This window comes from Ciconia boyciana, chromosome 16, assembly GCF_034638445.1.
Source record: "Ciconia boyciana chromosome 16, ASM3463844v1, whole genome shotgun sequence".
In the NCBI taxonomy this organism is placed as follows: domain Eukaryota; kingdom Metazoa; phylum Chordata; class Aves; order Ciconiiformes; family Ciconiidae; genus Ciconia; species Ciconia boyciana.
In genome coordinates, this window is record NC_132949.1 from 8,094,535 (window position 1) to 8,111,269 (window position 16,735).

The 16,735-nt window shown below is 60.4% G+C and overlaps 1 protein-coding gene across 1 annotated transcript in view; it reads right to left on the bottom strand.

The window, feature by feature from the left end:
* The window catches only part of CASKIN2 (CASK interacting protein 2), a 35,713-nt gene that overhangs the window by 5,682 nt on the left and 13,296 nt on the right, over positions 1-16,735 (bottom strand). The window contains exons 3-18 of the mRNA XM_072881277.1: positions 7,484-7,535; positions 5,378-5,475; positions 5,124-5,269; positions 4,882-4,977; positions 3,910-4,040; positions 3,581-3,689; positions 3,348-3,456; positions 2,936-3,030; positions 2,737-2,854; positions 2,312-2,494; positions 1,757-1,878; positions 1,200-1,281; positions 994-1,088; positions 684-794; positions 468-569; positions 85-223 (exon numbers count right to left, since the gene is read on the bottom strand). Of these exons, the coding sequence (XP_072737378.1) occupies positions 85-223; positions 468-569; positions 684-794; positions 994-1,088; positions 1,200-1,281; positions 1,757-1,878; positions 2,312-2,494; positions 2,737-2,854; positions 2,936-3,030; positions 3,348-3,456; positions 3,581-3,689; positions 3,910-4,040; positions 4,882-4,977; positions 5,124-5,269; positions 5,378-5,475; positions 7,484-7,535 (1,788 nt within the window). The remainder of the gene's footprint in view (positions 1-84; positions 224-467; positions 570-683; positions 795-993; positions 1,089-1,199; positions 1,282-1,756; positions 1,879-2,311; positions 2,495-2,736; positions 2,855-2,935; positions 3,031-3,347; positions 3,457-3,580; positions 3,690-3,909; positions 4,041-4,881; positions 4,978-5,123; positions 5,270-5,377; positions 5,476-7,483; positions 7,536-16,735) is intronic.

The window sequence follows — 16,735 nt, forward strand, 5'->3', positions numbered from 1 at the left end:
GCCGAGGTGGGAGAATGGGGCGTGGGGACCTGGGTGGGAAACTTGGCTGCCCTGGGCCACCCCAGCCCGGTGGCAGGGACTCACCCAGCTTGTTGATGCCTATCTCTTGCAGATCCTCCCATGTCAGGTCCGTCACGATGGTGATGGAGTCGTAGCCGTTGTTCACCAGCTTTTTGTGGTACTGGGGCAACCCAATGGCACTGAGCCAGTCCATCAGGTCAGCCTGCAAAGAGCATGGAGACACTGCCATGAGCATTGAGGGATGGGCAGCACTTTCATCCATCCCCTCCCTGCTCCTGGCCAGGAGACTGTGATTTTGGGGTCTCTCTGGCTGCATTAACACAGGCTGTTGCAGCATGCATTTACTTAAAGACCCCCATCCTGTCCTGTCCTGGGGAAAGGTGGGTCTGAGAAGAGACCTGGGGAAAAGAGCGTGCCGGACCGAAGCCCCAGTGCCAGGGACTCACCGGGATGTAGCTGGGCAGCCACTCGGCAATGCTGAGCTGCCCAATCTCAGTGGAGATCTTCTTCCTGTGGCCTGGTTTGGTCACGCCAATGGCCGTCAGATCCTAACACGAGTAAAGTGGGGCTGTGGTTAGCTGTGGCATGGGGAGCGCAGGGCAGTGGGTACCCGCTGCTGGCAGGTCCGGGGGGTGCTGGCCATGGGGAAGGAACTGCCTTACCTCTGGGGTCATGCGGCTGATGGTGGGGACGTCGTAGCCAGCATTCAGGAAGTTGGCAGTGTACGACTCCAGCTGGAACTCACTCAGCCAGTTGTAAATGGCTTCTGCGTCCTGGAGAGAGGACGGGGCAAAGAGCAGCCTGTGAAGGTGGCTGCAGGGGCTGGAAGGACCTGGCTGCTCCAGGCAAGACAACAGGACCTCCTTGGGCAAGACCCAGTCCCCTGTGTCCCCAGTGCAGCAAGAGCTGGGCTAAGAGCCCCGAACGTGGTACTCCCACCCGGCACACCAGGTCCCCAGTTGGCCCAGTTACCTTCCCCTCGAGGAGCTGCTCAGGCCGCAAGAACTGGTGGGAGAAGACCCTGTCTTCAGGGGGGCAGCTGCCTGGGGTCTGGTGGCCCTGTGGCCCTGGCAGAGAGGAGACAGGAGAATGGTCACAGGGGCACTTGGGCAGCGAGCAGCCCCAGGGCCGGGGGGACAGCTGTCACCAAGGCCCCATGGTGTTAGGACATCCCTCACCTGGCGTGGAGGTCAACTGCCCATTGTGTGGCTCCGATCCCAAAAGCTGTTGCTGGAGGTCATCGCCGGCGGAGGGCAGCGGCTGTGAGAAAGGAGGAGTGAGCGGAGGAGGGACCTCCCTCCCTGTCCCCCGAGGTGGGTGCCAGGGTCTACCTTGCATCCCTGGGAGTGGGGCGGGGGTCCCCACACTGGGCTGCTGGGCACAGCTTCACCTAGTGAAGGACTGGCCCCTTGCAAGAGATCTGGGCAGGATTTGGCCCAGGGCACTTTTTATCCTCTCAGGTGACACAGGACACAGTGGAGATGCTGTGTGGTACCAACCACAGCCTCCAGCCCCACTGGAAAGGGCCAGCTGTGCTGTGGGGGGCAACCGGGGACCCCCCAGGAGCATCTCCCCACAGTCCCAGCAGTGAATACGTGTTTGGTGGGATGCTCAGCACCTGCAGCCCCTCCTTCACTAGGAGGTGCAGGGGGTGACAGGGAAGGTGCTGGGGCTCCATCTCCAGCCCAAGCCAGCCTGGGGGAGCAGCACAGGGGGAACAGGGACTGGCACCTACCCTGGCGTTCTCGATGAGGATGCTGGTGCTCTGCCCATTGGTGCCCTCGGTGCTCTGGCCGCTGCCGGCACTGCGGATGCTGCCGATGCTGCCCTCGCTGCCCACGCTGTTCCTGTCTCCTGCTGCTTGGGGCAGGCAGGGAAGCCGTCAGCAGCGCCCTGGGATTAGGGCTGACACAGGGCACAGAGGTCCCTGGCAGGGACCCGCGTGCCAACGCAGTGACACCAGTAAAAAACAGCCTCCCGCGAGATCCCTCCAGCCACAGATGATGCATCGGTCCCTCCCACCTCCCGGCACGCACGGCACAGACAGGGTGACCTGGGCTGGCAAGGGACACACGAAAGGGAAATAGGGATGCAGCCTGGCCAAGGACACAGGGAGGAAAGGGGCTGCTCTATGGGCTCCCCAAAACTCCTTTCCCTGCGCCTGCTCCCTCTCGTCTGTTTGCCTGCCAGGAGGTGGAAGGAGAGTCTCCCCCTGTGTCCCCCTGCGTGGGCAGGGCTGGGGACAGGGGAAGGTCCCCAGACCCTCTCCCTCCCCAGCTGCACCCCTGACCTGAGCTGTCAGGGCCCGGGGCCGTCCGGGTTAGGGTGAGGTGGCCATAGGCCGCTGGGACGCTCGGGGCTGCCTGGTGAGGACACTCGTCGGGGAGGTGCTGCAGCCCACCAGCGGGGGCCGGGAGGGCCCCGGGGGGACCCTGGCGCTGGTGCGCAGGCGCCACGCGGGGGACAACCATGCCTGCATTCAAAGACAAAACACGCGTGGTCAGAGCTTGTGCGGGAGGCAGGGCAGGGGGATATCTGAGCCTCAACCCCCAAATTGCCACCCCACCGATGGTGCAAACCCTGTGCCCACCCAAGTCCTTCTCTTCCCCCCTAGCTAGCCAGGGCTGCAGGGACCTGTCCTACACGAGGTGCCGTGAAGGCTGGGATGGTTTCACACAGAGGACTGTCCCCGGCATGCCCAGGACAGCCACTGACCTGTTCGCTTGCTGATGACTTCGGCGATGGAGGGGGGAAAGTACCCAACCCGATCGGTGCCTTTCTGAGCGTCATGGATGTGCCCCTTCCATCGCCCATCTGGATGCTGCTCCAGGACCTGCCGCGGGGATGAGAGGGACAGGGTTGGTACCTGGGGCTGTGGCGGCGCAGGGGGACTGGGAGCAGGGCGCAGCCTCACCGTGATGACATCTCCTGCCCGTACATTGAGAGCAGTTGGGTCATGGAGGTTCCAAAAATCCTTCAAAGCTCGGACCTTCAGGATTCCTGATGCCTCTGAAGACAAGGGACAGAGGGAAGAAAGAAGGTGCCAGAGTGCAGAGGGAAAGAGAGCAGTTTGGGGAACATGGAGGGAGAAAACAAGAGTGAGGAGAGGGGAGAAGAGAACATTAATACTGCAGGAAGGAGTTGATCCCTGGACATTGCCCACATGGAGGATGGGGGCATGCCTGATAGGACTGGGATGCTGACACTTGCAGCTAGTCTGGTTTAGGCGGTTCAGGAGGAGCACTGGGAGCCCCAGGCAGGTGCTGTGGGGAAGAAGCCCCTCGCAGTGCCAGGCAGTGCCCGCCCATGCGCCAGCCCCACCTCACCTCTCAGCAGCTGCTTGATGTCCTTGCTGGCGTGCGAGGTGGTGAACTGGTTCACAATGTCCAGCGCTGTCTGGTTGTAGGTGTTCCTGATGTTCACATCAACGCCGCCCTGCCCAGGAGGGGACAGGGTCAGGGACAGACCCCGCAGCTGCCGCCGGACCCACAGGGAAGGGGGTAAAAGCCAAGCCTCAGGGGCTTGTCCCCTCGTGCAGCCCTGTCCCTGCCACACTCACCTCCAGCAGCAACCGCACCACCTCCGTTTTGCCATAGAGCGCAGCCTCATGCAGGGCTGTACCCGTCTTGGTCTGCTTGTTGATCTCAATCCCAGCCTTCAGCAGCTGCCTGGTAGGATGGAGGGAGAGGCATGAACAGGAGGACACAGACACCAGGGCCAGGCTATCAGCTGCTTTGTGATAGGAAGGGGACAACCCCTTGCACCGCTGAGGCTTTGAGGACGAGGGGCCAAAGCCCGCAGTGGGAGGTGGGTTTGGGAGGAAGTGGGACTGAAGCCATGATGGGTTTTTTTGGGATGGAGCAGCACCCTGGGCTGGCAGGGGATTACCTGATGATCTCCTTGTGCCCGTTCTTGGCTGCCAGGTGCAGCGGGGTGGTGTAGTTGGGGTCGGTGGCATCCTTGGACTGTCCCTCCAGGAGGGCGACGCACAGATGGCTGTTCAGCAGCAGCTGGGCCACCTGCACAGGGCACAGGGGTGAGCAGTGGGGTGCAGGTACCCCCGCCTGCACTCTCCCAGCAAGGGGCTCGCCCTTGGGGTGGCCCTCTGCTCCCCAACCCGCAGCTCCCCTCCATTCACAGCCCCAGGGCTTGGCCGGAGCCAGCTGGTGCTTGGCAGGGCCACACTGTCGTGAGGGGCTGTAAAAGGTCACAACAGCCAGAAATAGTCTTCCAATAATCGGGCTTTTCAGACCAAGCCCTAAAAAGCTCCAGTCTCTCCAAGCCCAGAGCGACTCAGCATCTCAGGGCAGCCCAGAGGAGTTATTTTTACTGCCCTGTTTATAGCTGCAGACATTATAGATACTCCAAAAATGGCAATATGCCCCTGGTCCCTTCCCCGGTGGGGCATGGGACGGTCTGGCTGGCCACGCTCCAGCCCAGCCCAGCCTGGTGGTGCAGCGCAGAGCACGGGGCAGCCCCATCCCCATGAGCCATGCCAGGGACCTTGAGCAGCCGAGCGGGGCTGGGCACTCGGGGCTTGGAGGGATTAGCCAGCTCAGCCTATCTGTGCTTAAACGGGAGCAAAGCTGGTGTGGGTGGGGGGAGGCTGCAGGGAACCCAGAGTGAGGAGTCCTGGCTTCTCTCCCTGCCTGATGCTGCCCTGCCGCAAGGTCAGGAGCAAAACCTGCAGCTCCCAGGTTCAGGATCCGGCCTTGCCTGGCTGTGGGAGGAGGCAGCTGCTGCCTGCTGGGCTCTGAGGCTCGTGGCCTGACCCAGTGCTTTGCTCACGGAGGAGCCAGCCAGCCCCAGAGCCACCCCTGGAGAAGTGCCCGGTGCAGGGCAGAGCCACACAGCGCTCACCTTCAGCCGCCCGAACTCGCAGGCCAGGTCCAGGGGGGTTTTCTTCGCCTTGTTGATGAGGCAGGGGTTGGACTGGTGCTGGAGCAGCATCTCCGACTGTGGGGGAGCAACATGGTACAGGGGCTAAGCATCATCCCGCACCCCTCCCTCCCTCCTGCCCGGCACGATGGGGTTTGCCCCCACCCGCGCACCCCCAGAGAGACCCGGGGTGGGTACATGGGTGGTGCTGGGCTCTCACTTACCACCTCGTAGTGGCCGTACTGCGCTGAGAGGTGCAGCGGGATCTGCCCGTCCAGTGAGGCCATGTTGACAGAGGCGGCGGCACGCAGCAGCACCCGCACCGGCTCCACGCGTCCCTGCCAGGCTGCGTAGTGCAGGGGGCGCATCCCTGAGGGGGAACGGGGCTCAGCAGGGCTGGATGCAGCCCCTGGCCTCGCTCAGAGGGCTGAGCTGGCTGCTGGAGGCATGGGGCTGTGCTGGGGGGGTCACCCCTTACCGTTGCTGTCCTTGATGTCAACGGTGGCCTGTGCCTCCAGCAGCAGCGAGATGAGGTCCAGGCTGCCGCCCAGGGCCGCATGGTGCAGCGCCGAGAACCTGCAACACAAGGCAGAGCTCAGCCCAGCCCCAGTCCCCACCGTGCTGTCCCTACAGCCCCCACCTGCACGGGGACACGGGCCAAGGGCCGGGGTGGTCGCCGGCTGTTCGTGGCTACATCCCTCCTGATTCCCTGCTCCCAGTGCCTCAGTTTCCCCATAGCAAAGCAGAGATAAATCCCTCCATGCTGTCTATGCCCCAGGGCTCAGCGAGGGATGTAGGGACCCTGTGCACCCCCTGAGACCCCAGTGAGAGGGATCCCTCACCCCCCTTCCCTGTGCAGGGGGCAGGCAGGTGGGATAGAGATGCATCTCCCCTCTCCACAGTGCAGCCAGGCAGCCCGAAGCTGCGCTGCTCTCAGCATCCAGCAAACACACCGGCCCCATGGCTACTCCTGGCCCTTCCACCAGCCACCCCCTCCCCATGCCAGCAGGGATGCTGGGAGTCCACGGCACAGTGTGGGAGGCCGCTGGTAATGAAAGAGCCCTGTGTCTCGTGGCTGTGAAAGGGGCCTGTCTGCCCAGCACTCCCCCCGTGCTGTCACGTGAAGGGCCATGGCCGAGTGAAGGGTCCTCGTGCCGCTGTGGATTAGCCTGTGTGCCGCTCCAAGGGGCGCAGGGCGCTCCAGACGGTCCTGGCCTGGGGCTCCGATGTGCTCAGCAGCGTCCCAGCCCTATGCTGTGGATGCAGCCCAGCCAGCACAGCTCTCCTCCCAACCCGTGGTCCTGGACCACCCCCAAATCCCTGCACAGGGTCTCTAGGCATCACAGGAGGGACGCTGCTCCCTCCTTCAATGCAGCTGCCGTGTCCCTGAGCCCATGCCAAAACCTCTGCCTCGAAGAGAGAATGCAGGGGGTACAAAATTCCCCTGACCCAACCCTGCAGGGATCCCTGCAGGGCCAGCTCTGCCCTGGAGGCAGCTGCACAAACCCACGCTCGCCCGCCTCATCATCTCCAAGCTGCAAGCAAGGCGATGCCAAGGACAGCACCAGTGGCATGGCTCTCCCAGGAGAGTGCACACTGCTGTTCCCGTGCATGGGTCTCACCTCCCCACCCTCCCCTTCCTGCGCCCCAGCAAAACCCAATGCGCCGCCTGCGCTGTTAATACCCCGCACGCCGCACATGGCCCTCTGATGAGGAACGGACCCTTTACCCACGTTCCCACCAGCAGCCCTCCTGGAGCTGCCCGAGCACAAGCCCTGTGCCTTATCAGAATCAGATCATTGCTTCTATTATTACATTTTTTTTCTATTAAGCTCCATCTGCACAGTATTATTTTAAGACAGAGCCATCCTGCACATTTTCAACCCCCCGTTGGCCTGTTAGGACTCATCATGGACACCTCCTCCTACAGAGTCCTCAAAAAGAAAACATGTAGAAATTAGGTACAACAACAGTACATAAAACAATGCTAATAACTCACAGGTCAGAGTTAATTCAATAAGAATAACATGCTTATTTATTTTATGGGCCTTTGTGGTTTCTTTAACTCTCAGTACCCAGCTTATTAAGTTCTTGGATTTTGGAAGTGATGAGCTACACAAATATGCTGTGGTCACTTGGCAACCTCATCTTTTCTTTCTCTAACCCCCCCAAACGAAGTGATTTTGCTCTTGGGATATTAAACACAGGCACAAGCACGTGCAGGCACCAGGGCCAGCCAGGTGCTCCTCCGTGCTTCGACCAGCACTCGGGACACGGGGCACCAGCTGGACACGCTGCAATCCCTTTTCACCCCAGCCCTATGGAGGGGGCTGCAGAAGAGCTTTACGAAGGATTTTGCAGGACAGATTGAGCACAGCCCTCAGCTCAGATCTGGGCAGGAGCTGGGTCTGCCTCTGCAGGGCTTGCCCTGGCTTCGGGATACTGTTGTGTTCTCTGGGGCTCAGCAGCTACCCTCAAAAGCTTCATGATACCCAGAGCTGCAGAACCAACTGGATATTGGGGAGAGCAAGCCCACCCATGCTGGTGGCAGCGGCACCCAGCACCCTGCCCGGGGAGCACTCACCCGTCCGCATCCTGGTAGTTCACGTTCAGGCGCTTGGCAGATCCCAGGAGCTCTGCAGAGAGAAGAGGCGAAGGTCAGGGCAGGCGGCAGAGCCTGTGCCGCGCTGCATGGCCCCCGGGACCCCAGGCAAACCCCATCCCACAGCCACACCAACCTCCCAGCGCGCAGAACAGCATCTGGCCCATCCCGGCGGCCTCTCCTCTCCTCTCACTCCACGTTCACCTCCGCAAACCCTCAATGGGCTGACCCAGCTCGAGCTCAGACCCTTTCCTCCCTCCGTCCCTCCTGCCCCATCTCTGCGCGCCCCCGGGATGGGTCGGACCCCACAGCTCCTGTCACCCTGGCTCGGGTGACAGCGCTTCCCTCCCCTTTATAGGCAGCAACACCCCAAAGCTGCTGAGCAGGGCTGTTTTGCCCCCTACTCGTTCCCTGTGCCTGCTGCTGCTGCCGAGGCCTGGCCCACAGACCACATGGTTGGCATTTTTACGGCCGAGGCAGAGGCTGAAGCCTCCGGCCGTGAATGCAAGGATTGTGCCACCTCGGATATCCCCGTCCCCCTGCCCATCCCTCCCTCCCCTTCAGGGACCACTGAACAGCAGAGGATGCTCACCCCACCCTCGGCACAGCCTCACGCGCACCCCCAGCTCCCCACTCCTTCCCGCAATTAATTTGAATGAATTCCTTCCTCCCACACAGAGAGGACATTTTATTCTCCACTGAGGGGTTGAGAGCGGATTAACATCTCTGGAATTCATCCGCCAAGTCAAAAGGGAAAGAAAGGGGAAGGTATGCGGGGGGCAAGAAATGCCACCGCTCCTCCTCTGCCTTTCCAGGCAGCTCCATCGTTGAGCTGGGGAGGATTAAATGCTTTGAAAGGTTTCTGTGCTGTTTCCTATGGAAAATCAAAGTCCGAGAGCTGGGCTCCGAGCCTGGGGTGAAACAGCTGCTCAAACCCCACTGAAACACAGTGGGGTCCTGGGGAAGGAGCCCCCTCCCTCGCAGCTGGGCAGATCTCCAGGGCTACAGCTCCCGCTCCCTCTCCTCCTTCTCCCCCTCTCCTTCTTCTCCTCCATTCCCTTCTCTTTTCCTCCTCTCCCAAGGTCTCTGCCCACTTGCATGGCAGATCCCATACAAAGCCATACTCTGCTGTGTGGCCCCTCTGCCAGAAAGGAGAGCTGAAGAGGGGACCAGCTCATTCATCATGCAAATGGATTATTAAAGGAAACCAAGGAACGGTGTGTTCATTACTGCAATTTACAGTGTTTTGTAAACAGCCTAATTAACACAAAATGGGCTTGGAGTGGCTGCTGGTGAAGGACTTGTGACTCATCACCACAGCTGAGGGGATCAGGACAGGATCACCCTAATTACCTCTTCCAGGGGCTGTTCGTCTTCAGAGCGGCAGCAAGCAGCTCCACCAGCCCAAAAGCCCTTCCCAAAAGAACCAGCTCCCAGAGCCGTTGCTCGGCAGAGCTCCCACTTTTCCCTCCCAGCCCCGTATTGCCTGAGAGGATCCAGGGTCTCCGTCCAGGACAAGCTGCATCCTTCGGCCCCACCAGCCAGGAAAAAATAACATTTCACTTGTAAACTGGCCACTTCTGATCTGAGTCACGGAGCGACCGTGACCACCAAGCCCTGCAGTGCCACTTTCACGGAGCCAGGATCGCACTTGGGACGTATGGCGGAGCCAGGAACAGGGTCGGCGGTGGTGGGCAAAGGCCTCATCCTGCCGCTCCAAAAGTCTTGGGACGGATCCTGCAAGCAGGGAGGAGGAAGGGCTGGGAAGTGTTTGCTGCTGGGGGATTTCCAAAGGACACAATCAAGATAAAATTAAAAATAAATGAAGGGTTCCACTAAGCTGTAGGCAATGCCTGTGAAGCCATCACCTCCCGCTCCCCAAGCAATACCCCAGTCCCCCTGCCTTTTAATTGGGGTTTATAAATAGGTATTTTTGAAGGATGCTCTGTGTGGTGGGAACCAAAGGCAAATGCGGGTTTGCTCCCATCAGCTGCAGCTGAAAATTGCCACGGGGTTTTGCTGCTAAGAAAAGGTGAGGAGGATGAGGGGTCTTTACCCACGGCAGGAGGGGCAGAGCCTGAACCCTGCCAGCCGGGTGACAGAGCAGAGCTGGGCGGGCGATGCCAGGAAGAGAAGAGCTGGATGGAGATGCCCACTGAGCACAACCACATCCAAAAGAGGCAGAAACATCCCACAGTCCCTGGGGGCTGGTCCTGGAGTTGAGCAATGCCCACTATTTGAAGAGGGAGAGCTCACCCCAAAATCTCATCCCAGACCCCCTCTTACAAGGGGACCGGGCTGGCTGGTGGGGTCCAGTAAGCAGGGCTGGGATGCAGTGGGTGTCCCAGGACACAGCGAGTGTCCCTGCCCGCTCCCTGGCCCCAGGAGGCAGCTGTCAGCATCTGCATGGCAAAATGCCTGTGTCTTTGCTCTTCTCCTGAGCAACATTCCTCAAATTAGTTCCTTGCTCCGGCAGCCCAGCAAGGTCAGGACGTGGGGCAGGACCACGCGGACACAGCGTGGGTGGCTGGGAAAGCAGCAGGTCCCAAAAAGTGGAGTCAGGAGCAGCATCCCCTTAGGGGCTCTTGCCAAATGTGAATGCAATAACGCTTGTATCCACCTTGAGCAGGAAGGGAAAGAGTTCATCCTCGGTTTGTAGCTGGGTAAATCGCTGCTTAGAGAGCTGGAGGGTTTGCAGCCAGGCTGGAAGGTAAAGCGTGAGTAGGAAAGGGGCCAGGCACCCTGGCACTGTGGGCACGAAGGCACGAGCAAAGAGAAGAGTGGAGGGATGGAGGGGAAAACAGAGCACAGCCACTCAGCCGGGACCCCTTCGCCAGTGCCGTCCTGCTGCACACCTCTGCACCATATGGCACACGGGGCTGGCAAAGCCACCCCAAAGGCAGTCCTGCCTCAGTGGGGAGCCAGCGCCGGGAGGGGGTGAAGCAGCGGGGCAGCACGAGGTCTTCCACAGGGGTGCCACCAGCCCCTGTCATGCTCCTGGGGATGCAGTGACAGGAAGGCAAGTGATGGGACACCTCCCTGCATCCCTCTTCCTCGTTCCATCCATGTGCTCCTTTTGACTGATTCCCCCATTTTTCTCCCCATTTCTTCAGCCCCTTTTCTCCCTTTTGGTGTCCTGGCAGCTCCAGGCTCCCCGGCCTTTCCCACCCAGATGTTCTGGGGCTTGGCAGAGGCCGGGCCAAGCCGTTACCAATCCCACAGCCCTCCAGGCTGGCTGGTTCAGAGGTGTGGCTCTGGCTGGGAGACCACAGAGCCGGGCTGGGAAAAGGCTGCGGGGTCGGGGCTGATCCAGCCATGGCACGGGGATGGGGTGGTCGGACCCTTCCCAGCCGCATCATCACCTCCTTTGGGCTTGCACTGGGGCACGAGCACCCATGGGCCTGATCCGCACCCCCTGCTCCCCGCGGGGAGCACACTCACATCCCAGGACGATGAACCCAGAAAAACACAGACCAAGCGCCGAAATACAAAAAGCCCTGAAGGGGGTATTTACAGGGGAAAACCTGCCTTGGCACACCCCGAGGGTTAACTCTGGCCATGGGTTCCCCCTGCTCGGCCCCGCTCCCCAACATGACCCCTCCAAGGGTCCCGCCAGGCCCCCACCCGGCTCTGCCCACCCCCCGGCGCATTTGCCGGCGCCTGCCCAGGCAGGACGAGGCTCAGCAGCACAGGGCTGGGGCTGAGCGAGGCCTCGAGGGAGCCAGCGAGCTTCTGTGCGGTGTCTGGCTGCCAAGCAGCAGGCGGGAAGCACCTCCGGAGCACTCCAGCAAATTGCTTACAAATGTAGGGCCCGCGTGCTCCGCTGGACGCTGGCCGTGGCAAAGGCAGTGCAGCCGCCCGGTCGCCAGAAGGGGCCCAGGTCCTCGTCCGCAGCACGCTCTGGCTCCAGTCCTGGATGGGGGGGGAAGTGCCAGCCCTCGGCCTTTCGTATCCTCCCTGGCAGGGGGGCCAGGATGGGGGCCCCCTCTGTCATGCTGTGCCCCGTGCCTCAGTTTCCCATGGCGGGGATACCAGGCTGGGCTGAGCTCCCCATGGGGTGCAGGGGGCATCTGGGGAGCAGCTGGCCAGGGCGGGCGTCTCACCCGCACTGCTGGCAGCTGGCCCGGCACAAACCCGTATTTACCCCCCTGGGGCGCTCACCCGGCGCCGGCTGTGCCGGCTGCGTGGAGCCAGGCATGCCCTCGCCCGGCCCGGCCAGCACCCCCTGTGCCAGCACGCCGGGCACCCTGTGTCACCCCGTGCCCTTCACTGGAGACCTTGTCCCCATGGGGACACCCCTGGGCTTTGCTCAGAGGTCTTGGAGATGGACACGATCCCTCCAAAGCACTGAACCGCTCACTGGGAAGGAGCGACACATGCTCGCCTGAGTTTGGCTGGGGAAGGAAATGCCCAAATATCCCATGTCCCCTCCAAAATGCCCCTTGGAGACTCCTGCCCTGGCTCTCACATGGAGAGTGAGGCTCCAGAAAGCAGTGCTTTTGCTGTGACCCCCCTAGTTTTGTCCAATCAGTGTGGCCACAGCAGAGCTTGTCCACTGCAAGCCTTTGTTTCTGTGCAGGACAGACAGATCCATAACTGGAGACCCACCTCCTTGCCAGAGACGCCTTGAAAAAATACACCTTTCTGATGGTCCTGGGTCACAGACCCTTGTCTCTTTCCCTTTGCCCTGGGAAATTGCATCCCCACACCGCTGGCTGCAAGTATCCCCATGCCATGAGCCTCCCTGCACTGCAGGTCTGAGCATCCCTGGATCATGAGCATCCCTGTACAGCCACGAGCATCCCTCAACATCCAGCCTGAGCGTCCCTGCACCACGAGCATCCCTGCACTGCCGGCCACGAGTACCCTGCATGCAGGGATGCTCTGTCTGGGCACTGCAGGAACACCATCCTGCTGCTCCGGGCAGTGGGAGAAGGACCATGTGCTCTGGACACACCAAATACATGCACGTACCCTCCTGAGAAAATAAAATCCATGTGGGGACTGTCACCACTAAGCTAATAAACCAGCTAGAGGGGCTAATCAGCTGTGATCCCGCAGAGAACCAGCCGTCTCCGAGGGTGGTGGCAGCCTCCTGGGGCTGGAGATGGAGGTGGCAGGAGGTGTCAGTTTCACCCGACCTGTCCTGCCCAGCCTTGACCTGCGCCGACGGCCTGGGGTGGCCCTGCCTTGCTTCGTGCCAGGGCTCAGGAGAGACTCGATGTCTCACCCAAAATTGAGACCCAAAGAGGTGACGTCCATCTCTCTTCTGCAGGAATCACCCTTCCCTGTTGCGTCTCTGTCCACAGGCATGTCCGCTGTGGCCACCTACACCCAGCTCCTCCCGGCGCAGCCTCCCAGCAAACCGGCTGCTTCAGGTGCAGTTCCCCAATAGGTTCAGAAGAGATTCGCCTGCTTCGATAGGGAAGGAGCTTGGCCACAGAGACATTAAGAAACTCAACCAAAGTTGCCCAGCAAGCTTGGGATGGCAGTTGGGTGAGAGCCAAGGGCTCCTGACCCCGGCTGCCTGCCGTAGCCACCAGCCCACACCCCAAATGCCAAGCCCAGTGCCGTGCCCAGCTCCCTGGGCAGGCAGGGGCCCCCCTATTTCCGCTGTGGTTATGGTGGGTGAATATGGCTGCCAGGGTGCCGCTGCCTGAGATACCCGGCCAAGTGCCCATCCCTGTCTCCAAATGCCACGGGTGTCCAAATGCCACGGGTGCTTTTCTGCCCGCAAATGGACTGTGCCGAGGTCTGAGGCTTCACAGCATCCCTGCGAACGGGCTCCCCACCAACGCTGACAAACAGGTCCTCCGCCAAGCCAGGCACTGTGGGGTGAGTCCGACTGGGGCAAAGCCACTGGGTTAACTGGCAGGGACGGGGAGGCTGCAATCAGGGAGCCAGATTCCCATCAACACAGGGAAAATGGCAGCGATGGGAGAGCACAACACAGCAGGGAGCCCCTTATCTTTCCTTACACCAGCATCTGGCAACTCCTTGAGAATAAGTGGTGTCTTCATCCCTTGAGAAACCTACCAAACCCAGGTGAGAGACACACCGGACCTGGCCAGGGCCCTGCCTGCTTTGATGCTGCACAGGCTGTGCAATGGCTGTCACACCCAAGCCCTGCTCCTGGTTTTGGCAGCCCGGGTCCAGCTGAAATAACCTCAGCAGGTGCAGCAACCTGGTGGGAGCTGAACTCCTGGTAGCTCCTCACAGCATCCCGAGGGCTGGACACAGCATCCCTGTGCTGTGAGCATCCCCACAGCAAAACACAGACTGCTCGTCTCTAACCCCAGCAGCCTCCACCATTTACCCCTGGCTTGAGCCCCAAATCTTAGGGCTTACAGCCACGCAGAGCCCAAGTTGTCCCTGCCACCAAGTTGTCTCTGCCGATAGCATGTCTGAGTCTCCTCTTGCAGCTCTGCCTCCCTCCTCATCTATGCTTTCTCCTTCTCTAAGCTCTCCCATCCTGCAACGTGTTCAGATACGATGGTGGATGATGGTAAAGGCAGGTGATGGCAAAGGCAGAGGAGTTTGAGAGGTCCAAGGCATCTGCCTTCCTCCCTGGGCTGGGCTGGGGACCCACAACAGGCGAAGGGGAGGGTTTGGGAACACGGCAGCAGGACCATGGAGACAACTGGGAGCCTTTTTCCTTCTTTGGGAAAAGCTGGGAGCCTTTTTCCCAGGGAAAATCCCTGGGAAAATTAAGCTTTTTAAAGAGGTTGGCAGCAGGAGGGAGCAGGGGCAGCATCCCCGCACAGCACAGACATCGATCGCTCACCACCAGCCCAGCTGCCCTGGGACCCCCAGCCAGACCCCCAATTTCCCCCTGCCACTTCCCCCTCACAAGCAAAGCAGGAAAAAACAGGCAGCTTGTTCAAAGTGAAGGCTCCCAGAACAATGAAAGGAAAAGCAGAGTCGGAAACCCTGTCCCCATCCATGCAGCTGGGAAGAAGGTGCAGCTCTTGCCTGTTGTCCCTGAGGCTTGATGGCCGCAGCAGGGATGGAGAGGGCAAACGCCAAGGAAGGGGGGGAAACAGCATCACAGGAGTCTTTTGGGGCTGGATTCACGCCTTTCAAAAGCCAAACATGTGCTCTTGCTTTGAGTTTCAGGCCCCCAGAAGGTTCTCAGCTGCATGGTGAGATGAACGGTGCTTGCTCCCCTTCCCCGCAACAGTTTGGGGGTTCACACCGACTGCCTACCCCAAAGCGATGTGCCCCAGCCCAGCTCCCCTAGCAAGGGGGAGCGGTAACACCCCTTCCCCATGGAGCCGAAATCACATCCCCCAGCCCTGGCCAGGATGGAAACAGCTGGGAAAGGCTTCTTTGGGTGGGGGAAGCCAGGCGGCTCCTTCAGAGATACAAGGGCTCCTTTCCCAGCTGGCCGGGGAAACGCGTTACCGGGAGGTGAAGTCACCGTCCCTTCTGGGACCTGGCTATTCCGCTCTCCAGGATATGAACTCAGAGGAGCTGTATTTGCCCAGGGAAGAGGTGGAGCCTTTTCCATTTCCCCCATCCTTCCGAAAGGACAGGACGCCTCCTGAGCGGGAAGAGATGGGGCGATAGCGGCGGGGGCCGGCAGCCAAGCGTGAGCTCTGCCTGTGCCTGCAGTGCATCGCCGGGCATGCCGCAGGGCCAAGAGCCACCCATGGGCTGCAGGACACGGGGACCAGCAGAGCATCTGGTCCATCATTAACAACGTGCCTTGGCTCCTGTTCATCTGGTTCCATACTGGTTCCAACTGGTCCTCCTGGGAGCCGGGGAAGGGGCTGCGGGGCTCCAGTGCCCCCTGGGTACCCAGGTAAAGGGGCTGCACCTACAGACATCCTGAATGTTCTCATTAACACAATACCAAGCAAATGGCACATTAATATAATCTGTGGAGGATGCTCAATAGATCGATGAGGGCAGAAATAACACAAAAGGGACTTAGAGAGATTAGGAGAACAAACCCAGGCAGATTCAACCTGGGAAAATTGCAGACTGCAGCATCTGGGGAAAAATAATCCGACCGGCAGACAGTCAATGGGAGGAAGAAAGAGGGGAAGCAGGATGCGGGGGGACGGTGAGAGCAGCGTGAGCGCAGGCACGGAGGGTGCCGCCAGCGAGGAAAACAACCTTGGCAGCCCTGCACAGGGGGATGCCGCTTCCCAGGGTACCATCTTCCATTGCATGCCCAGGGCTGTGAACATGATACAGGCTCACGGGGGACGTGAGAGGCTTGGGGGCACACGAGAGGTGAGCGACAGGAGCCAGCAGCCGAAGGGCTTGCCTCACACAGGAAGATTAGGGCAGGTCAGTAAGTCTGGATTTGCTGAGCAACAGTTAATTAGGGAGGGCGGGCAGGGACGCAGCAACCCACCTACACCTGGAGGGTTTTGACGCTCGAGAGGAGCACGTAGCTATTTATTTTATGGTTCTAACAATGAGCCCCAGATAAAAACTAGAGCAGCCAAGAGCAGCCAGCAAAACCCCGTGAGCTCAAGGGAGTGAAATGAGGTTCCAGCCCTCCCCTGTAGCTTGGATGGTTGCAGCAAATCACGCAGCTCCCAGAGGCAGTGGGGCAAGGCTGAGGCTGGGGGACTGGGCTGCCATGGCCCTATGGCACTGTCCCCATTACTGCCAGCCTGGTACCCACACGTGGCAGCTGGCACCTGGGAGCCACTCCGGCCAGTGGAGCCAGTACTCAAAGCACACAGTGATGTGGCGGCTGGAAATCCTGTGACATCCTCCTGCTTTGGCCCTGGGGAAGCTGCCGTGTGCCCGGAGCAGGCGCTGCCAGGGCGGACGGAGCGGCTGTCCCCACCCTGGATGCTCTAATCTAGGCAAGGCACACACAGGATGGGAGGGGAGGCACCGGGAGGTGAAGCTGTTCACTCGAGGTCACTGAGGAGGTCAATGGTTCAAGTGCCGTCACTCCTTTCTGAGGCCCCAGTGACCAGGAACTGAATTTTCCCCAAAGCCACCCCCCACCACCAGCCGTGGGCAATCAACCATTGGCAGTGGAGGACTAACCTCAGACTGCTGCTGGCGGCTGCGTGGCCGGGGTTTGGAGTCACACACGGTTAAAAATACCTTGAGGATGCCTTTCCTCAACTCTGACCCCATGAGCCGGTGCTGCCACCAGCCCACTCAGGGACATGCCGGTGGGGTCCCCCGCGATGCACACAGCCCAATCTGTGCAGGGATGAGGCAGGCCCTGCCTGGGGACTGGGTTTTCCTCCCTACAAA